General features: G+C 40.6%; 3 protein-coding genes across 6 annotated transcripts in view; 1 reads left to right on the forward strand and 2 right to left on the reverse strand.

The window, feature by feature from the left end:
- Positions 1–242: 242 nt before the first annotated feature.
- Positions 243–7,459, reverse strand: stip1 (stress-induced phosphoprotein 1). Its single transcript, XM_054625877.1, has 14 exons — positions 7,357–7,459; positions 4,951–5,160; positions 4,712–4,853; positions 4,214–4,355; positions 3,701–3,866; positions 3,433–3,559; positions 3,077–3,179; positions 2,420–2,540; positions 2,126–2,222; positions 1,902–2,026; positions 1,767–1,803; positions 1,523–1,626; positions 824–999; positions 243–740 (listed from the first exon to the last, which is right to left on the reverse strand). The coding sequence occupies exons 1-14, from the start codon at positions 7,363–7,365 to the stop codon at positions 668–670; spliced, it is 1,632 nt and encodes a 543-aa protein (XP_054481852.1). The 5' UTR covers positions 7,366–7,459; the 3' UTR covers positions 243–667.
- Positions 6,544–12,890, forward strand: LOC129113529 (spermatogenesis-associated protein 22). Of its 4 annotated transcripts, none has more exons than XM_054625879.1 (8): positions 6,544–6,769; positions 9,897–9,972; positions 10,259–10,396; positions 10,696–10,885; positions 11,144–11,510; positions 11,627–11,747; positions 11,838–11,935; positions 12,632–12,890. In XM_054625879.1, exons 1-8 carry the CDS (start codon positions 6,716–6,718, stop codon positions 12,821–12,823), a joined length of 1,236 nt encoding a protein of 411 aa, XP_054481854.1. In that variant the 5' UTR covers positions 6,544–6,715; the 3' UTR covers positions 12,824–12,890. The 4 variants fall into 4 exon arrangements, with proteins under 4 accessions (XP_054481854.1, XP_054481857.1, XP_054481853.1 ...); XM_054625882.1 differs by lacking the exon at positions 6,544–6,769 and adding an exon at positions 7,465–7,536; XM_054625878.1 differs by lacking the exon at positions 6,544–6,769 and adding an exon at positions 8,204–8,454.
- A 713-nt stretch (positions 12,891–13,603) lies between these two features.
- Positions 13,604–22,964, reverse strand: part of LOC129113154 (LHFPL tetraspan subfamily member 7 protein) — a 94,845-nt gene continuing 85,484 nt past the window's right edge. Inside the window, exon 3 of the mRNA XM_054625327.1 lies at positions 13,604–15,574. Within this exon, the coding sequence (XP_054481302.1) occupies positions 15,348–15,574 (227 nt within the window). The 3' untranslated portion in view covers positions 13,604–15,347. The remainder of the gene's footprint in view (positions 15,575–22,964) is intronic.

Below are 22,964 nucleotides of genomic sequence, written 5' to 3' on the forward strand. Positions count from 1 at the left end.
CAACCAGCTCATTGCTTTCCCGATATTAACTGAACACAAATACTATTATCCAAACACAGCAAAGCTAAAAAAATAAGTTCAAATATTTTGTTTAAGTACAAAAATGATACCCAACATGCTTACAAGAGTGAGGACCTGCATCTGAGCAGCCAGCAGATAGATTCAGCACCAAGCACCATGTTAAGTCAAGCCTAAAAGAAGACCAAAAGAGTTAGAACAATGACCAATGTTGACAATTTAAATTTGTGATCTACATTACAATCTTTATTTTGAGTGTAGAAATTATTTTGTATTATTTCCTTAAACCAATAGGAATATGTGATCTGCTTCAGGGTGGATTTCCCCTTTAAACACTGCACGCATTTGTGCACTGAATTGTGCTGTTTATTATTAGATGGATTTGAGCATCTGTACACATGAATCAAGTCGTTTTCTGGAGTCCTGAAGTTTTCCAGATGACGTACAAGATGCTTTTTTTTTTTTTTCCTCTTTTTTTTTTTTTTAAATACAATGAAAGAGTTGTGAAACTGACTTAAAAAAAAACATAACATACACACAAAGTCTCAGGGAGACTAACGACAATATCATTTTGAATTTGAAGGCAAGAAAGGAGGATGTAATATTTGGAGGGTTTTTCCACTGTTTTCTTGAAGTCTCTTGGTTCTCATCAACGAATGGCTATCAGTCCGATATCAATAAGTTTCTGAATCTTCTGGGCAATGACTGGATTCTTTAAGTGGCTGAGGATCAAACAGGAAAAGAAAAACATTAGATTGTTCATGCGGAGAAACAGAAAGTGACACTAAAAAGTTAGTAAACTTACTCGCTAAGCGCCTGAGGGTCCTTCTGCATTTGCTCGAGGATCATGCGCATAGCTGGGTCACTCATAATCTGCTGCACCTCAGGATCAGACATGGCCCTTTGCTTCACTTCCTCAGGAGTGTCTGTCCTCGTGGTGGTCTGACTGATCATACAGCGCTGAATGCCTTCTGTGGCTTCCTGAATGTGGAAAGGGCAAGTGATGGGGGGGGGAAGAAAAGTCAATTTATCATTAACCAGAAACCATGTATTAGACTTAATATTCCATCATCACAGACTGTTTCAAAATGTCATACGGTGTTTTATAAATTTTGGCGCTCAGCATTTATTCAGATTAATTTTTTTTGACAGAGAGCAGACAGACCACCACAAGATGAGGGGTGCCTTGGGCTGCATTCATTCAAAATCCAGCACTTTTCTGCAGGATTGTCAGGAGGTGGCAATGTATTTATTTGTGCTTTAGAACATAGCCGCAATGGAAAACATATTTATTCGTCTGATTCATGTCTTTGTTCTTACTAATGGTGGTCCCTCTCTACATTCACTCTTCATAACAGCAATCGACAGTTAACTAATTATTATACCTTCATAAAGTAAAATCAATTCACATTAGTTTTACACCACTTGATCAACACAAGTATATTTCCATATTATTCCAAAATTGTTTGACAAAAACCAAAGGGCTCAAGGCCTTGTAAAATACCTTTGAGGAAGAGTCGAGCTCCAGAGCCTTCTGGTACACGTCCATAGCTTTTGTATAGTCTTTCATGGCCTCCAAGGCTGCTGCCTTACGTGTGTAGCCTTTTACTGTGGACAGATTTGTTATAAATTAGGTGTAAAATCAGAGGGACTTGAATCTAAATTCTAAGAGTATAAATCCCCACTTTACTACATTTCTTATAGTAAATGTGAAACAAAGGGTAGTAGCCACAACGTTTGATACTTACTAAAGGAGGGCTCAAGTCGGATGCACTCTTCACAATCCTGACAAATAAAAAAAGATTATCAAAATATCATTTTTTTTTGTCAGGTTAGAATCTCATTAAGTGACTGACGGAGATGCTTGTAAAAATGCACTGTACCTTCAGGGCAAGTTGAAACTCCAACAGCTTTGTGTAGCAGGCAGCTCTGTTACTGAAGAGCTTGGCATCCTTGGGGTTTCTCTTGATGGCCTCTGAGTAATGTTTCATGGCTATGGGGTAGTCTCCTGTGGGACGAAAAAGGGGAGTTCATCTTAATTCAAGGTCTTGAAAGAGGAAACAAATGAGGATGATCACAACAGACGCAATACAACTACTACACACACCTTTCTGGAAGGCATCATTGCCCTTGCTTTTCTCTTCCAGGGCTAAGTTTGGGTTGATGTAGGCTATTTTCTCCTGCTCCTTCAATATCTTCTCTGCCTGTGGAGCAAATAAATATTTCAAGGTATAGGTATCAGGTGTACACTTATGAATGTTTCAGTCCCTGTCCACCTGGAAGTCTAGTATAGCTTTTCTTTAACCACTTAAAACAAATAGTTTAGATAAATTAATTCCGTCTAATAATCTCAGTTAGAATCTAAAAGCTTCATTCAGTGAGAAATCAGCTTGCACTGCACCTGTTGACACTTCTTCAGGACTTCGGGAATACGATGCTCCGACAAACTCTTGTTCAAATACTGAACCGCTTCTTTGTATTTCTCCTGCTTGAAGTACGAGTTTCCAATCCTAGCCAAGGCCCTATACAAAGAGGAGAAGGAGAAAGAAGATAAACATGTTATTACATCAGAATGCAGTGATCTGATATTCTTGTTTTCTCATCTACAGTATAAAGAATAATAACAGGGGAGCTCCTCTTTAAGGAAAAAGAATAAAAATTCTTATGAAACAAATAAGAACCAGTCACAACCACCTTTGTGTACTTGAACAGAATTCCCAAGTTGAACAGACAGATAACTCATGTCCTACTTCAACATTACCATGTTGTCTTTGGCCAGTTGGGAGGGGGAAGTAATAGAGCAACACTGCCCCCTAATGGTTCTTGTATAATACAATGTCTCTGGTCATATGCTGGTTAGCTGCAAATCGTTTTCCATCCAGATTAGAAAGTAAATTATTAAATTAGTAACTATATGAGTCATACAAGATCCACAAACCACCAGTCCACCCTCTTGGTTGAGCAGCAGAGTGTGGGTAGATTCAATCCAGTAAAAGACAAAAATGACAGAAAGAAAAAAAAAAAAGAAAGAAACAGACATACTTCTGGCAGAACTTACTTTGCGATTTGTCTGTAGTCTTCCCTGTTCTCTCTGCCAACATCAATGGCCTTATCACACAGCTCTCGGCACTTCTCAAAATCTCCCATCTCAAAGTACACAGCTGAAGGGATAACAAAAATTAGGACAGGTTTAACACTTAAAGTCTTAGCTAAAGGTTATAATCATGTCAGTTTTTAATTCTGGTTGAACTGAGCTGAACTGGTAGTACAACTGTTGGGTCAATATTTTGGTGCATTCTATATTTTCTGAGCCATTGGAGCCATCTGAGTTATCGGTTTGTTTTATGCACTCTATGGGTCAACAATGCTCAAATGTGTGAGGCTGGCATTTGCTTTCTGTCTGAGAATATGTACCTGCTTGATTAGATATATAGGTCATGTTGGTGGGGTCATGTTTGACTGCTTCTTCGTAGTGTTTCAGCGCAGCTTCAAAGTCCTTATTCTTATATGCAGTATTCCCAAGTTCCTTTTCTTTCAATGCCTGTAAAAAAGGAAACAAAAGGGTTAAAAAAAATAAAAAAAACTCTGAATAAAGTTTCATGAGCAGACCCAAAATGGCTTAAAACTCATTACAAGTGTTAAGTATGATGAATCAGTTCATCTCTTTCTTTTTTTTTTTTACCATTTTCTTGTTTTCTGGGAGGTTTTCCTCTTTAGGTGGAGGCGGCTGAGTCTCTTTGGGTTTGGGGGGAGGAGGGGGAGTGGGCTCCTCTTCTTCTTCCATCTCAGAGAGGTTCAATCCGAGCAGCACAGAGAGAGTGGTCATCACTCTGGGATCCTGCAGCTTCCTACAGAACAGTCAGGCAAACGAATGTACTTCTAATACCACAGTACAGTGTATGTTTTCTAAATTAACTTGAGATTATGATTTATTTATGCTCCAACGCATGAGGGCTAAAGATTACCGAGACAAACCACAAAAGATTATCTTTCACAAATTCAAAAAAGTATATGGAATGACAGGGGGCTTAAAAATACTATGGAACGTTGTACTGTCACTTAGCAACAACATTTCTCAATTCTTTTCCAGACTTTTTGTGCAATGCTGCCCAAAGTAACCATCCATTTCATTGTCTGCCTCAACACATAATTTGCAATTCTTAAATCAAAGAATGTTTTTTGAAAATGCACTTACGTGCCAAGATCCGACGGTTTGTTCCTGAGCTGCTCCAGCAGTTCTCTGTAGCTGGAATCTGACAGTAGCTCACGGGTCCGAGAATCATTCTCCAGCTTCTGATACAAGTTGGGCATGGCGAACGGGTTCATCATTGATTTCTCTGGTAAAGCAAAAGAAAAAAAGAAAAATCAATTACATTAGTGTAATTTATATGGTCACACAGAAACACTCAGGATGTTAAAACATCTTGTGCTGATCTAGGATTAAATTCAGCAGAGCTTTGTCTGCTCTGCAACCCCCACTAACTGTCCCTTGTCTGAATGAATCACAACACTCAAAACCCAAGTGGACTGCCTACTCTCCCTTTTTAAACTTGAGCACTTACAATGTGAGTTTACTTCAGTTGTCCTGTCAGCAGCCATTTCTAAATCCTCTACACACGTAGGTGGGACAAGTGACTCATACAATTTCCACTTCATATGCTACTTTTTCTGTAGGATAAAAAGGTTTTTTTACCTGCAAGCCGGGCCTCAATGTTCTGCAAACCCTCCTTAAGCTGCTGATTACTAGGCTCTTGCCGGATTCCCTCTTGGTAAGTTCCTTTAGCGTCCTCCAATCGGCCAAGAAATTCCAATGCTGCAGCTTTGCGGGAGTAGCCCTGGTTGATCAAAATAGAAACGTTGTGAATTGAATTCTCAATTTTAATTCCTACATATCTTGTCAACAGAATAATGGCAGAACAAACGACATCTCACCTTGCCCCAGTCAGGCTTGATCTTGATGGTCTGACAGGCATCCTGGAGAGCATTCTCGTAGTTGCCTTTCTTGGCATAGGCAGCAGAGCGGTTACTGAACAGGACATGGTTTGAAGGGTCAAGAGCCACGGCTTCGGTGTAGCAACGTACAGCCTCATCAATATTTCCTGCGCTCAGCGCCTTGTTTCCCTGGTCTTTCAATGCTGAAACCTGTGAGAGAGAGGAACATTCAAATAATTAACCGTTAAGAGACACATTCACAATACTGTAGCTCTCCTGATCTAATTTTTTTTTATCACTCATACACAAAGGCACATACTACTCTATATGGATACAAATAACACATCTTGTGGCAGCTGCCACTGGCAGAACTGAAAAAAGAAATTGACAACCACTCAGCTGTTCATGTCAGAAAGGTGGCGCAGTGATGCAGCAAAATAATATGTCTTAATTTATTTATTTTTTTATGTAAATGTCCTCCTGGTGCAATCTATTCGTTTAGCCTGAAAATAACATGACCTGGTGGTTAGGTTGTAGCCTGAAGGAAGAAGGGGGGAATCCACCAATTACCCACAACTTATAAAAGTCAGTTCCAGAAAATAAACACCGTCTGTGTGCATCAGTATACAGATTGTTTTCCAGCACCTCTTGTTGGTTGCCTGTTGCAGTTTGACATGTTATCACACTACATCTCAAAATGTGACAGAATAATTTACACACTGAGCCAAAAGGAGCACCAATCTAAGAAGAGACTCCATCCCATATCATGGCATGACGTTCCCTCCAGAGCCACCAAACCTAACCCAATCACCTTACAACATCTGCAAACATAAAGGTAGACATTAGCAACATTTAAATCCCCTGTGACATTGTGAGCTAGGATTTTCAGTAAATATTAAGCAAGTACTCAACTAGTTTTTTTAAAGGGTAAAAAATATATTTTTTTGTATATTTCAAACATTTGCAACTCAGATAAATGATGAAATTTGTTAAATTAGTCTTAATTAGTATTATCCAAAGCCATGTAAGCAACTTCGCACTTTGAAAACCATGGCTGTACTCAAAACTATTTACAGAATAAGTAATTGCTCTCAGAACAACTCAAGGGATGGAGAATAATGTTTATCCAAGTGAGGTCTAATTATTATGGATTGTGGTGCTTTCTTTCCGATACTGTCACTTTTGCGTCAGGAAAATATACTGTCAAAAAGGAAAATGGAACCTGTAAGCATTGTACTCTATAGATTTGATGAGTACGCTGCCCATGCAAATAGAGCTGGAGAGATTGTGGGCGGTCAAAATATCCTACTGACCTCTTTTGACCTGTAAGCTACTCATGCACCTAATTCACTGTAATGTTTTGCCAAATAAATAATGATGCCTTGTCAGCTCAACCAGGCTTGATAGTAGAAATATATATATATTTTTTTATTATTTTATTTTTTACACACAGGTAATTGCTCAAAATGAATGAATCACCAAAAAATACATGAACTGCCCAGTTACAAAACTGTCAAGAAGACGCGGCAGTTGACGACAGAATGCGGCTGTAGCCATGACAGCGGGGCCGTGTGCATCTAGAACGATCCTCCGCTCTGAGCGCAGGAGACGGAGAACAACGCTGAAGCCGATCCAAAAATACTCCCGCAGCATGTGCTACTGACGGACTGTCGCAGTTTAGCTGCTGGTCCTGTGGCACAACATTTTTACTCAGCCGTTTACTAACTAGCTTAATTACAGCTTCAATGTGTCCGTCACTGTATTAATGGTAGCGTCATGCTGTGAGCTGGTGGAGGTTACCTGTAACGCAGTTAACACGGTTAGTTAAGCTAGCTCACTAGGGAGTATCTTGCCGGTGAATTGCGAGAGGTTAGCGACGTGCTTTGTCACATCGACCCACAGACAAGGGCTACATTCCCAGGCAAACCTTCCGGCGATGTTTCCAGTGATGGGGTAGCTGTGGTGAATGTTAAGTCGTGCGCGCTAGCTTAACGGTGTGTGTTAGCTAACCTTGACGTGTGCGACCATACGTTAGCCTCACGCCGTGCACTGGCGCACACACACAATTAACCTCACGTGGGACAAGTTTGCACGATTTGGAATCCGTTTAAGCCCATTGTAGGTCTGAGTTATCTAAAACACACGGTGCTGGACCACAGTCTCAACCCCAACCAGACAACATTGTCCAAACAGCTCCAACACATTACTACCGGATTGACGATAAGCTAACAAGCTAGCTAGCTGTGCGCTATTAGCCAACAGTGAAGTTGCAGAGTAAAGAGGGGGTTTACTAAACTACAGCCCACATTATTACGGTGAAGACAACTCATACTTAAAGGAAATCGTCAATGTATCAAGGAAACATAGGTTGCTCAATGATTATGAAGATAGTTGCATGGCACTCACTTTCTCCATGGTGCAAGCATGAGGTTCCTTCCAGAAACTACTGCGGACTAGCGCCTCCCCCTGAACAGCGTGCAGGTTGCCAGTTTGGTATGTGAGAAATCCGCAAACAGCGTTTCGTTTTACGTCTCACAGGCTATTCGGAGGGACGATATATAGCCCTCTAATGGAAACTTCCAGAAGGTGACGGAATGAAACAAGGAAATGCTAATGTTACACAAGATATGTCCATGTGTTCCTCTCTCTCCAGTCTGTACAGAGTTGCGGAAATTCAAAATGCTTGCAAAAATGCTAAAAAAATACAATAATCAGGTCAACCATTAAGTGTTTAAAGAATTGTTCTTAATTTAAAAGTTTGTAGTACGTACACAAAATACTATCTTAATACAATCATCAGTAAAACCTATAGCTGGTAAAGTGCATGGGCTTTTAAGATAACTTGTAAGGTTTTTAATGACGACATATATATATGATGACATATATATGATGTCATCATATGGTGTCGTCATTAAAAAAAATCTTATACTATATTGCATTATTATATGACAAAATATTATATTCCATATCTCCCTGCAACAGATCTACCTCCAAAGTCATTGTAACTATAGAGTGTTCCTCATCAGAATAGCTGTTTTGTCAAAGCACACTCTCCTTTTAGCAGACATTGTATTAACCACCCACATAAGGATCAGTTTTATTTTTTATTTTTTTTACTTTAGAACATAAGTGGTGCTACAGCAATCGTGACTCAGTAACTTAATAACTTGTTTTGGACTCCTGAGCAGAAATGAAAAAGATTCAGTGGATTTAAGGAGCAGCTGAAATGGTGATTTGTCACTCACCTGGAAAATAGTCCAATCATCTACCCCACTTGTTTCATGATTCATAATATGTCAGAGGAAAAGGATGTTGTGGAGGCCATCCTGAATAGTCCATTCATGCTGCTGTTGCCATGGATTCACCGAACGAGGAAACACAAGACAGAGAGAAGCTGTGTGTCAAGATCAAAGATTGGCTTTCAGACACTCAGCAAGGATGTCACACAAACATGCTGAGGCTGAGATTAGCCTCAGGCTCTGTGCAAAAGGAAGGGCAGAGAAGGTGGGTGTGTCTTTCCTTATACACTCTCAACAAGATGTCCCCATCTATATCTACTGTAGTTCATCCCATGAACTCACCACCACCATAAGGAGTCAAGTGAGCTCCACAGTTGACAGGAATTTTGCCTTCCACTGTGACGATCCTATGGATGAGGGAGAGAGACTGACACTTGTGTCTGGAACTAGGACTGAAAACTCAAACAGAAGCCCTACTTGTTCCTGTCTCGTATTCTACTTTCTCCATTTGTTTTGCATGTCAAGTTCATTCAAGCTATCTTTCATTATCATATGTGTATTGTAATGCCTCAACTAGTGTGATCTTTATAATATTATTCCATACGCAAAGTGAAACTCAGCATCCTTGGACAAATCCCCTGAAGTGACCTATTTTCCTTTTATTTTTTACAAACATTCTTCAAAGAGATGCTGTATAATTTCAGATTTTTTTTATTATTGACAGCTAGGGTAATACAACTAGTTGTCTGTGTGTTGTTAGGAATAAATTACTCCATGCAAGCAAGAGGAAGAATAGACCTAAGACCTGAATGCCCATCTGCTTAGTCAAAGTAAGCTATTGTAGTCTATTGAAGCCTCATTGTATTGAAAATCATGATTCAGGTCCTTTAGTTATGTTGGATATAATATCCTTATTTGATATAAGGAATACGTTTTTGATTTTACATACTGGCTTAATACTAACTCATTACAGTATACAAATTGCAAACCTGATTTTTTGTATTATTTTCAATTATTCATTTAAATAAAGTGGTAAATAGTTAGGAGGGTATGAGTTTTGGGGATAAACGTCAAATGATGCAGGTGATGCATACAATATGTGGCATGTGCCTAATTATGTATTATTTCCTTTATTCTGAAAATGCAACACAAACAAGCGCTGGAAGTCACAAAAAGTATTGTTGTCAGTATTTTTGACCAAAAGCATTTGAATCCCCTCTGAGCTTTCATGAGGATCTCCGAGCTTTCTAGGGGAACGTGAAGGCAACGTCGGTCACCAGTGTTTTGGCGCGTGTCGCTTTCCAAGGTGCTGAACGGAAAACGATATATTTCGTCGCAATAGTGTCAATAAGTTTGTAACATTTGTTAGTTTTTTACCAACCAAAATTAGATAGTAGTTTTTTTAAATGTTCATAGAAACAATGTGGGCTTGAAAAAGCAAAAGCGGTCACAAGTGGTTGCTGTACTTTACACGACAGCTGTAAAGTTACCTTGGTTAGCTAGATGAGCCGTCACAAACAGATAAAACGCTAAATTAGCTTTTTTAGCTAGTTTGCTAACATTACGCAAAACCAGCTAAATTCCTGTTAAGTGCAGTTGTTGTTAAACGAACAAGGCATCAACATCGGTGACCAACAATAACCAGGACGTCAGTTTTAGGGTATTTTCCATTTAACTTGTATTTGGTGCATTTCTTTGTGTCATTAGGTAATACCACCCGCTAATTGGATTCCCAGCACCACGATGAGAAGACAGGAAAACCAGCCACCCAGGCCAACAGCAGGTTTGTAAAAGAGATGTATTTCACAATCCCCACACTAATATATATAGTTCCCTCATATTAATACGTTACCAGACTCAGTGAGGATTGATTTGTGGTGTAACACAATAGGAAGTGGATTCTGCTTGTTCTAGAGTGTATTTGTATATACAATTGAAGTTTATGGTGGTAAATTATTTTTTTGGACGATATTTCAACTATCCTAAAATGTGGAATATTGTTTTCTGTGCGGCCTGATGTACTGGCAGTCTGATATGTTCAGATATGTTTTCCCTGCTGTGTCCACCAGGCTGCCTGTCTGTGCCGCTCTTCAACCAGAAGAAAAGAAACAGAGTTCCTTTGACATCTGCTCCCTCTGAGAATGAGTTCTTCTCCCACAGTGAATACATAGCAGACACCAGCTCACCTGCATCTCACAGCACATCAGGTGAAGCGTTCAGTTAGGCTATTTAAGCTTCTACTGTATTTTAGTCACTAGGTGGCAGTACACCCAAAGAAAAATATAAACTAACGCTATATACATAATCCAGTAATGAGAATGTTGTCCTTGAATGTTAAATCATATCTGACAAAATTAACATCTAAATCAACATCCCCTGCTGAATCACATCATTGAGATCATGTAACATAAAGCATAGGTCAAACGTAAAACGTCAATAAGAACGCACAGCTACAGACAAAAGAGGCTGCTATAAGATTTTACTCTGAAAATGTACCTTTCCTCAGGTACCTATGGATGTTACCCGGCCTCAGGTCCGTCCTCTGGTGCTCCACAAAGCCACCAGTGGAACAGGCAGGGCATCCCACAATCTACTCCGCCCAAGCAGTATGGCGGCAACAGACCTGCTCCTGGACCTGCCCCTGCAATGAGAACCTTTAGACCCATAGCCCATCCATACAAAGCTGGAGGCACAAGGTATGTTATGTAGACTCTCTGACCTTTAGTATGATGGTTTTATTTATACTCTCATAATAAAAAAAAGGGTTGTTAACCTTCCAGACACCATAGAAACAGTTGGAAAGATGATATGCTCATGACAGGAGAGGGTGTAGACCAAATAAATGAATATGTTGCAATTTCAAAAGTGTAATGTGGCTGGTGTTTGATGTGTGCTGGGTTTAAAAAATTTCAATCCCAATATGTGAAAATAAGTTAATGTATTTTCATTTTCAGCTCTACAATGGGACCGCCCATCAACCCAATGAGACAACAGGATTTTAGCCCTCGTGTTAACTCAGGACAAAGATATCAAGCCCCCCACATCAGTGAGAGTGCACAAATTAAGCCAATTCCGAATACTGGGTTCTCTCAGACGGGTCAGCAGTCATCTTACGGACCGCGGAATCCCACACATCAGTATTCTCAGCAGCCCAGACCCCTGCCTGCTCCTGTCCCACCACCCACCAGGCCCTCTGCTTCTGCAGCGCAGCCACAAAAGAACTCCTGGAAGTTTACTAACAGCTTTGGGCCGCAGAGATCCGCCTTTGAGGGAAACAGGAGCACAAATCAACCTCAGACTGCACAACAAATTCAAACTCAGGTAGAAAAAGTTGTGAAAAATATGTATGATAATAATATACAAAGATTATAAAATGTGCCATTACTCACTCATGATATTCTTTTGATGGGTGCATCATTTTTGTTTATGCTAAGCAGGACAGATTTCCACTGAAGCCAGCCATTGAGAACTCACTGAGGATCCTGACTTCAGTTATTGATGGCATGAGACACTGGAGCCAGTTTAAAGACAAAGTCCCGTACCTATTTGAGATATTTGGTACGTTGATTAGGAGTTGCTGTTGTCTCTGATGTGTACTGTTGAGTATTGTAAACACAATTCAACAGACAGATTGTGCTCTTACCTCAGCTACTCTAGACTCTGCGGTCACACTGGGTCGCCACGGAGCTAAGAACTTCCTCATGAGAGACGGGAAGGAAGTTGTGTCGTGTGTCTTCTATGAAAATGTGAGTTGGGAAATAAGCTTGGAATGTGTCAATGTCCATTTGCTCACATGAACTTGCCCTGACTCTCCTCAGCTTCAGTCATATAAATAATGGCTTTTCACGAACAGTGATTAAGTGTTATCCATGTTTGGTATAAGTTTGTATGAATATTTTACTGTCACCATTAACCTTTGTTTGATTTTAGAGGCTTTAACATATTCTCAAACTCAACATTTTTCAGTATGCAAGCAGCTGTAGTATGTACTAAAATTAGTTTGCGATTTGAAACGCAATTCAGGTTTCATTATTATATCATCTTAGCAGTGAGGGAATGGGACTTTTAAGGTGTAGGAAGATTAGCAAAATAGATCTGCCATAAATTATTTTATCCAATTTGGTGTGTTTAGTTACCTGTGGTGAGAGGTTCCAGTTAGGTAAGGCTGAGGCACACACACACACACACACACACACACACACACACACACACACACACACACACACACACACACACACACACACACACACACACACACACACACACACACACACACACACACACACACACACACACCGGTGCCAAGCAAGAGCATCATCCCCTTATATTGGTTGTAGACCACACACTGGCATTTATAATGAGATTTGTATTTAAAGTATTGGCAAAACATAAATTAGCACTGGAATTTGATTTCATCTTCAATTGTCCCTCTTGTCCAACAGGAACAGGAACTGCCCCGTCTCATCCGTGGTCAAGTTCATCGCTGTGTGGGAAACTATGACCGCAGTAGAGATGTCCTGATGTGTGTGTCCGTCAGACCCGGTCTGCCCTCGGAGCTGAGAAACGCTCAAGAGGCTGTCAAAGCCTGCGATGCAGAAATGAGAGCGCTGGTCAAATTACTCAGTGAAGTCTAACATGAGTACTGCAGGTATCTTTAGCAGAACAAGACTGAGTTGAAGGCAGTATTCCAGTATTTAATGAGGGTGCTATATAGTAATAGATAACTGTTGTTTTAAAAAGCATGTTTAAAGTATTAGTGCGTTTTTTACCTGTAGACGGCGCTGTTGTACTTGACTTTAGCAGTTGAATTCACTTGCATTTCTGAAACAAATACATAAAGAGTTGTTTCGTTTAACCAAAACCTGAACGGAAAGTAAAGCCTCTTTTTTCACAAGTTCTGAAATATTTTTATTACAAAGAAAAATTCACAGGACAGCAAACATTGTTAATTCAGGAAAAGCAAACACAATGAGGTAATATCTCAAAATATATCTTTGAAAAACTGGGCAGTTAGGAATAACATGTGATACCAAGTACAGTTAGTTTATTTACAATCAAACATCACAATGGAAAAAAACAATAATTCTACTCTACCAAAACAGTTTCACCAGTGCTGAGACTTTACACACAATGGGTCAACAAATAGGGGAATAAGTCCAGTGCAGTCACGCAAGTCATTCCCACAGTCAAGCACAGTATGAGGTCCAATACAATACCAACATGTCTCTCCTGACCTTCTTTCAAATATGGCAACAGAATCACATTTTCCTAATGTCAGGACATGTCATTATGGGAACCCAAATTTGGGAAATATTTAAAGATTAACCCATTAGCAAAATCCAACCCATTATTCAACACTAATACGCACATAAACACCCACTAGGGAAGGGAGTCTAGCTCGATGAAGTTGGCAGTGTAAATGGAGAGTGAATGGAGAAGTAGACATTTTGTCCTTGAAACATGACAGGAACGGTGCCAGCGCTTAAAAGGAGAAGTGGATTGAAGCAAACACAGCAACACATTAGCTTACTTGAGGAGCAAATTATTTGAAACCACGTCTTACACATAATGTGAATGATGTGTCAGCTCAGCACAGATAACCAAAGACGGGGTTCAATTTGTACAGCTCCCTCCTCAACCACTCAAATTTTAATTCACGTAAGACAGGGATGCCAGGAATTAATCCGTTAGCTGCATGTCACAACCTTTTAATATAGTAATTCAAGTGATTTACCTCTTCTAGATAATTGGCAAAAAATGTCTAGGGCAATACTGAACACAAGTTGCTTTTTTCTCCTTTCTCTCTGCCGCTCCCTCCAAGGATTAGAGAAAAGACATCATTTTTTTATCCCCCAGAACATTTTATCACGTTAATGAGATCATACTGCATCAAGTACAGGAGAAGGACGTTACTCTGTGAGGAGAAAATATAATAAAATGAACACATCACACAACAGGATCCACAGTTTTTCAGCAGAAAAAGATGATAACCTGATAACTGTATTAAACACCTGTCTTGGTTATGTTAAAAGGCACAAGTTGGTCAGATCACATTTAAAATCTAGATCAATTGTTCTACCATTAACAAAGCCCATCTCATCATGCATTTTTGACAAAGTTCCTACATCTCCCTGCCTTTTGCAACCATTAGTTTTTTCCTGAATTAGAGTGTTTAGTATTGTGTGTTGTAGACAGAAAACAATTGTTTCATGATTAACAAGCGGGTTACATTACACAAACAGTTCTGGGGAAAAAGGTTAACAAAAGGATGCATTATCCCAACATAACTTTTTTTGACAACACAGCTCTGACACCACCACTAATTAGTATGATTCACTTCCTTGTTATGCAGCAGAACTGATGCTGTGTCTATTGTCCTCTTCTTTAAGACAGTTATTAAATGCACTGTCTTTAAAAGATAAAATGTCTTCTTGAGTCCAACTGGTTTAATGCCTGGTCACAAGACTGGAAGGCAGAAAAAGTCTGAGGAGCAAAGTCTTTCAAAGAATCACATTTCCCTTTTCAATATGGCATTTCAAAACCTAAAAACATTTGCTCTGTTAGATTCAGACCATATGTAAAGTCCAAAGCACAGTACATCATCAGTAGACGCATCTCCTTGAGAGCCGACCTGTTCGTATTCTCAGTCTCTGACTGTCCAAAATGTCTTTCTTGTTGAGTTCTTCAAAACCGCTTTATGAAACATTTGATTGGACGAGTCATACTGCCACATAATCTCATGCTTCCAGTCTCTTTATGCAGCCAACTTTATGGTCTGTTTTGGAATGTTACATATATTGACTCCACAAAAGTAAAGAAAGGGAAAAAAACACTTGTTATTATATTTGTCGTCATTTCCTTAAATCATTGAAAATGAGCTCTTCACATCTTCTGACTGCATCTTCTCCAGAACTGACTTGAAGTCAAACTGCAGAAAAATCCTGATTAAAAAATGATAACCACAGAGTAAAATTGTAACATAAAACATTCCATCTCAATGAACTGAATCTGAATTAGCCACGCAACAGATGCAGGAAGACAGTGTTTGTTGTCGAGTGTCAGCCTCGGCCGAGTCCCAAACAGCATCACCTTTAAAAATGGGATGCGGGTGTCTCTCCATGACATCGAGCCCAAAAAACAAGACATGGTCTAGATGCACTATAAGAGCGCGGGCAGAGGGGTGGGGGACAGCTGCTCCTTCGGTGCATATTTGGCAAAAAAGGGCAAGAAGACGGTGAGCATGACTCCGACGATAGCCAGCATGTAGCCCCATCCGATCTGGCACTCGCCGGCGTAGTAGATGTCGGAATCCCCGCAGAAGGACCGCACCAGTGAGGAGTTTAGGCCGAAGGGGTAGACCAGCAGTCCAGCAGCCATGATGAACACTGCAGAGCAGACACAGTGGGTTAGACAGAAAGCAGTATAATTCATATATGCTGTGGGAGCGAAGATTTAGCAGAAAAACACATGAAGAAAAAATATGCTTTATACATTCAAAATAGTTATTCATACAATCTTGTTTTTTCATTGAGAGCAAAACACCCCAATAAAACACAAAATTACTCCATTTGTATTCCGGACCGGCCAGCTGAGATCCACTTGGTGGCAGTAGAGGTTTTGCAGAAAAGGCTTACAGTCTGGTGTGTAATTTAGATACTTCACCAGTGCTGAAGTACCTTTTGCACTGACACTTGATGATTTGCAGCCTGGTGTTACATTTAAAAAAATAGATCATGACCTAGATAGTTTTAAGAGTCCAACAGTGGCTGACCAGTTCTTTTAATGTATTGAACAACAAAAGCGCTGATGACCTGCAATTGACTGAAACTTCTAATGCAGAATGACTCACGTCTCCTTAAATCCATTTGCACTCCTCATTTTAAAAACTCTGGGGTTCCCTAAAACGAAGCTCCCTCCCCCAGCACTTCTGCTGCGATCAGCTTTCTCAGACACCATCCTCAGCGCCCATGGAGCCAGAGAGAAGCTCACTTTTACAAATTGAGTCAAGTCTCCCAGCCCCGTGCTGCCAAGCAGTTATTGACCGCGCTACTGGCTATCATTGCTGCTCTTAGTCATTCTGAGTGCCGGCTGGATTTCCATTACAAAGCCAGGTGTCATAGAGGTTTTAAGCTTTCGGAGCGCCGGGGTCACTTGAAAAGCTTGAACTTGTGAAAGTGAGCAGCTCTCCAGAAAACTCAACAAACATATCTTTTGTTACGCTCCATTGATTTCAGGAGATGTCCTTTTTTTTTAGCTGCTTTCGAGGGCGGAGGCTTCACAGTCAGCGGGAAACAGTACTCATGTGAAAGCAGCTCTTCTATAGCTGTATGATTCAAATCGATGGGTTTGTGTGGGCAGTGAAGGGTTGTGTTAGCAGCACAGGGGTGAGAAGGCAGGGAGCTTTCACTGATGTTCTAGTTGCACACTGGGGGCTTTGGGATTGACTGTTAGGAGGAGAAAAGGGATGAGAGGGAGGAAACAAAGAATGGGTGGAGGAGAGGTATCTCTTGGGTGTTGTTTGTGAGGCCTGGTGTCTCTCTGCGGAGTTCATTGAGGGTCTTCCTCTCTGCCTGACCAGGTCAGAGTGGCCCCGTGTTTTATCTGCCGGGGCCCAGCGACTGGAAGCTCACCGCCTAATGACGCTTTAATGACCTTCTTCATCAAACTACCGTTGGCTTTTGTGGAAGAAACACAAAGGCGCTACCGTTTCGCTCCCTAGACAAGTCTACTTCCCTGCTACTCTGAAATGATGGAAACAAAAGAAAACTCCAGTCACAAAAGTAGAACGGATAAGTGATCAACAACACAGCATAACCCCCTAATAATCAAGACGGGAATGAAATGCAGGCAGTGGCTTCTAACAAGTGTCAGGTAAGCAGGATGAGGATTGTTTTGTTTTTTTAATGCAGGGCGGGAGTCTTGATCAGATAAACGGCAGCTCGGGCTGCCTGGATCTCTGCAAGCCTTTAATGAGGGAAGAAATGTGGAAACACTCTAAAATCAACCTCATATCAGAGGCTAACACAATCATGGATCAATTTCATCCTTCAGATCTGAGAGGGATGAAAGCAAACCAGAGTGCATTTACACATCTTAAAGGGGAACTTCAGCGATAACACACATCAAAGTCTGTTTACAGGTAGCGGGGTGTACTGCTGTTGTATGAAGCCTTTTTGTGGCTCCAGAGGGAGCTGCGTGAAGTTTGATTAAACGCGTGATGTCACTTGAGTCAGAACGGCATGGGGCTGAAGACTACAAGCTTGAAAAATCGGAAAAACTCACGGGATGTGGAGATAGAAAGAAGTGAGATTACCAGACCTTTGTAGCTCAAGGCTACATTAGCAGCATACTACTATTATAACACAAATTAATCTGCAAAAGTAACGGTTGGCAATGAAAGTTTTGACAAGAAACCATAATGTGTAGGAAAAAAAAGATTGCTGTAGAGGATGCGTAATACAGAACAATGATGTCTATGTTTTGCGACAAACCCTCAATTAAGGTTGAGAAAAAACATGAAACAGAATTTCCACTACAGGGTGGAAAAAGGTAATTTCAACAGGTTCTTACATGGAGCGGTAATCTAATCCCTTGAAGAACGGGCAGTGTGATGAAAGAGGCTGACATGACACCAAAGATGACATGCAGGAAGACTGAAGACGAAAAAAGGGTTCATTACTTGTACAGCCAGGAGAGCGATGTGCACGTGGACTCCCACTTAACAAGTCAAACTGACATCTCTGGCTAGGATAAGAAAGAGGTTACAAAAAATAACATAAACATTCTGAAAGGAAAGGTAGAGCAGTGGAGCCTATTTTATATGTCTCACTTCTTGAGAGTTATAGTGTAAATATATATATATTTTTAAATACATAATAATAATTAATGATAATAATAATAATAATAAAAATAATTAAATAGCTGAACAACAAACATGGCTTTTGTTTTGATATTTAAAATAAATACATAAATAAATGACTCCACACCCCAACGATTTTTGTACAGTCAAAGGTTTTAAATAGCTGTCCACACTAGCCACCAGGCAGTAAAATAAAGCTACAAGTGTTTCCATCAATTACCCCCCTAATAGACCCAAACAGTGGACAGTTTACTGACCTTCCAACCCCCAATTAATGCTCTGCATTTGTAAGAGCTCAAGACAGGGAGAGGAGAGTCCGGACCTCTCTCTCCACAGAGAGGAATAAAAGTGAAGGGGTGTGGAGAGAGTGTCAGCCCCGATCAGATGAGATCCGCTGAGTACGCCAGGCTATCATAATGTCTCCGAGATGATGAGACAGTGAATAATGGAGAGACATCCAGTTAGCTGCATGGCACTAATGTGTCCCAGTTTCACTGCAAACTTTACACACAGTGCAGAGAAGAGAGTAAGGGGTCGAATTAGTTTTTCGTTTATCTTATTTAAACTTAAAAAGGAATCTGAACGTGTTTATATGCGGAAGTGACCGATATTTGTTCCGCATTAATTAAAGTTTCTTGAATCACTTTCTCACTCGCAGTGTTGTTATTTTCGACAAACTTACAGTCTGTTAATATTGATGACTTGCTTTCTCAATACTGACAACTTGTTTGAATGCACACTTCAGCAGCTTTGAAGAGCACACAAGGCTTCAGACTGAGGGAGTAATATATTGATCTGGGAAGGCAAAACAGCCAGAAGCAACCAGGAGCACTAGATTTTCATTGTTCAGCGTCGGCTTCAGCCTGTTTTCACAGGTAGCCGCAAGGCTGCGGAGGCCTTTGTGTGCGCTAATGAATAGAAAATACCTTCATGTGCCTGCTTCTCTGTTTTTGTGTGAAGGTTTTTATTTTTTATTTTGTGTGTGCATCCGAGGAGAGCCGCAAAATTTAATCAAAACATTGTACTACCATACAAAGACTCCGTGCAGCTTAGTGCCACTAAATGAGCTAAATTAGCCTTGAATCTCGTTCTCAGCGGTGTAGCAAGGAATGGAAAGCTGCTCACAGAGACGGTGAAACGGGCTCACAGATAGAAAAGAGATTGAATGGGTTTGCGGGTCGGGAAGGTGTGCGATAACCTGGCGTCCAAGCGTGACAAGGAATCACTTTCAACACAGGCGCCTTGCACCCGACTCACTGGCTTAGATTATTACACAAACCTAGAGACACACCAATCATAGGATCGCTCATGTGTTGTATTACAATGTGGGAACCCGAGTTCAGCTGTAGCGTCGTCTGGAATCTATACTCTTCAGTCGGAGAATGTCAGAAATCCAATATACTGTAGTCGCAGACATTCATACACCTTGTATCTAATATAGAATTTCATTCTTCCCAAGATATTACTGGTTCAATTCTGTGAGCTTCAAGGGCCCTTTCATTACAATTTCAAGACCTCTGCTTCGGATCAAACTCTATTTCCACCGTGTGTGACTGTCGTAACTCTGTTAGCGATGGGAAGAAGGGTTGAGTTCAACTCAATAGGAAATGTCTACTGTAGATGCAATGCTCTTTGATTTCTGCTTTACCCTAGTGTCATTTTTCTGTTTGCTCCCTCTGACAAACACTCTACAAACTATTATTTTTGTTATCATAGATAAAAAATATCATGAGATAAATACATACAAAGAAAAGGCATCTTAAATGGGAAACTGTGTGTAATTTAAAGATATGCAAAATATCTGACAGTACAAACTAGTAGCCAAATTGAAGCTTTGGTTTTGTGTCACCTGGATTATTACTCAGTAGTTTTGTAGAATACTAAATAAAGGAAAAACTGGTCCTTTAACTGAGATACACGGTTAACTAATCCAGAATAATGCAGCTTGTGTAGGTCTTTCTTATGGGTTGAGAACAAATGTTACTAAAATATATGACGGCCTCGAATGTCTTGTATTGAAGTGAAAAATTGATCACTGTATTTGTTGGTGGTTTTATTAGGAGAGTCATAACAACAGCTTCATTTATTTTTTAACAAGAACTACCCTAAAGAGCAGTTACACAAAAGACCAGTGCTTTTTGGGCTTCTGTTTTTATGCCTCAAGTTTGGCTTTAAAGCATACCCTGCTTTATCATCTATTTTACTCTACATGGGACCATAATTTAGTAAATGAACATCATGCATTAATTATTGAGACCATAAATGTATGTTTACAATGTTTATCTTGTATTAAATCAAGTGAGAAGTAGGGTCATTTTCTCATAGACTTCTATTCAATCTGACTTCCTTTAGCAACCAGTGGAGTCGCCCCCTGATGGCCAGTAGAGAGAATGCAAGTTTAAGGCACTTCCACATTGGCTTCACTTCTCGGATAAACTGTTATTCAGGACGGCATGCTGCGAGAGGTTATTTTACTTTACTATATCAGTTAATAATTTATACGGTTGAAAAAAATAATAATACGCGAAAAGAGCATTCCTTTAATAATGAATAAGTATTATTTGGTGTGAGGGCTGCATGGGCTTTCTATGTTATATCTTTTGTGTTGTGTTATCTGAATTGTGTCACTGGTCACTGTTTAATTCACAGTAGACGTTTGTAACGGCTTGTTATGTAAGTACATTGTGATGAGGAGTGTGAATGTGTATTTCTGTATTGCCACCATGCAAACAGTGTACTCTGCAGGAAGATTACCCTCTACAATGCAAAAGCTAATGTGGATTTTAATAAACAAACTTACATAAAATATACTAAGTGCACTAATTATTGCCGCCCCTGGCTCAGACAGAGAGATGTCTACCACGCAGTTAAACACAGTGGCCTTGTACTGAAGCAGGGCGACTCACTGTCTAAACAAAATTTACAGCTGAACGGTCGCTTAGTTCACCAACAGTCTACTAACTAACGGTCTTTGTGTTCTCCTTTATTAAGGATGGACACTTTAAAGTGCTTTATAATGAGACGTCAGCAGGAGTAAGACACTTACATTGAAAAATAAGACAGGACAGGTTATACAATATACGTTTAAAGCCTTGCAGCCAGCGAGAAGTCGGATATATTAGAAGAGACTAATGCGCTGCTTATCTTCTCGGACCTACAAACCAGACAGACAAACAGACAGACAGCCCCATTGGGACGAAAGCAGTCAGACTCTTCTTGTAATGTTCTTTTGTATTCACGCTACAAAAGAACATTACAAGAAGAGCCACAGTGGTCCTTTGGGTGTCACCAGCACCCACTGCTTACTCTCCCTCCTGAAAAAGACTTCTCATGCGGCTGCTGTCCAGACGTGGACATTATCTGCTCTCTACTTCAAAGACACGTGAATGAGCACACGCATTAGTCTGTGGCCCGACACCACCACAGACTTGTTTGATGTCACATTACCTCGCACGCCGAAGACATAAGCACACAAGGCAGTGGGTGTGAAAAAAACCAACATATTTTATTTTCTCTGCCTCCCAAAGAGGTTGCTTGCCTTCTTCCAGGCGTAGGTGTAGGCGAATGCGAAATACAACAACAAAACATGTGTAATAAATCTGGATTTGCCAACGCAGTGCTCGTTTGTTTATGTTGCCTTGCGTGTTTGTCATTGATGAAACATGGTGACAGGAAACATATGCCCGGAAAACGGGCTGAGAGATGTTGCTTAATTACGGATGCAGGCCCAAAGCTATACATCAGCAGCTGCTGTTCTACGACGGTGTCTTCCTCCACCACGTTCTTTATCATCTAGTCTCACGTTCTTCTGTTCCATAAGTGATTTTTCCATGAACGGAGCAGGTGAGCTGATCCCGCTCTAGTCCCTATGTAGTACTAATAACCCAGATGTGATCAGGCTAAGCTGATGTAAATGAGGTGCTGATTTACAGCAACAGCCTATGGCAGTAAACACAGAGTTACTGGTATATTGTATACATATAGTAGGAACATCCAGTGTTTGCATATACACACAGTCAACGGTGCAGGAAAAGAGTGTCACAAAAACACTTGAGGGTCAACAGCGGTTTCACAAGTAAATCCAAACGATTAAGCTCTTAACTGCATAATTTAATCATTGTGTGTACAAGCTGGAAGTACACACAGCGTATGTGTGTGTGTGTGTGTGTGTGTGTTCGGTAATGAAAGCATAACAAAAGGGCAGTGGATAACAGCGGTGTGTCTCTAGGAAATTGCCTTTTCACCGGCCGCACACAAGGAGTATTTCCATTTCCAGCCCCCCTCCTCTATCTCCAGGCGGATGGAAGATGGGGATGGATAATTTCTGTTTCTCTCTCACACAGCGAGTGAGTGCAAATAGTTTTTTTTCCCCCCTCGACCTCCAGTCCGGCAGCAGGGAGGAGGAATTGGAGGGACGTCCAAAACAAAGATGTGACGGCGCATTAAGGAGATACCACAGTTAAAGATAGAAGGAAGAGCAGAGGAACATGTAAGAAGGCCACAAATGACGAAATCAATCGTCTTTAAAAGAAAATGAGTTTAAATAACAACTCAGCTCTTCATTCAGACCCCCCCCCCCATGAGTCCCCATTGCTAACGTATCTAAATGTGCATTGAGTTTGTTCCATTACTCCGACCCCTCCGTGTGCTCAAGGTGAGGAATCGTAGTGTAGTGGAGGATGAAAGTTTTTTGGGAGTTTGTTGGGAGTTGAACTGTGCCAGCAATGAATCTCCAGGTAGTCAGCTGGGACCTGGCGAAGCGTGGGCACAAACAGCAGGGACTCCATCCTAATGTGATGAGCTGTGCTCTAGTCTGCACACAGCCATGTTGATAATTAAGCTCAGTGCGCCTCTGGGAAATTATGCTAATGACGCTCCTCCGACTGCCTACATTTTTCGGAAACATTCGGCTTAAG

This window comes from Anoplopoma fimbria, chromosome 24 (genome assembly GCF_027596085.1).
Source record: "Anoplopoma fimbria isolate UVic2021 breed Golden Eagle Sablefish chromosome 24, Afim_UVic_2022, whole genome shotgun sequence".
Classification (NCBI taxonomy): Eukaryota; Metazoa; Chordata; class Actinopteri; order Perciformes; family Anoplopomatidae; genus Anoplopoma; species Anoplopoma fimbria.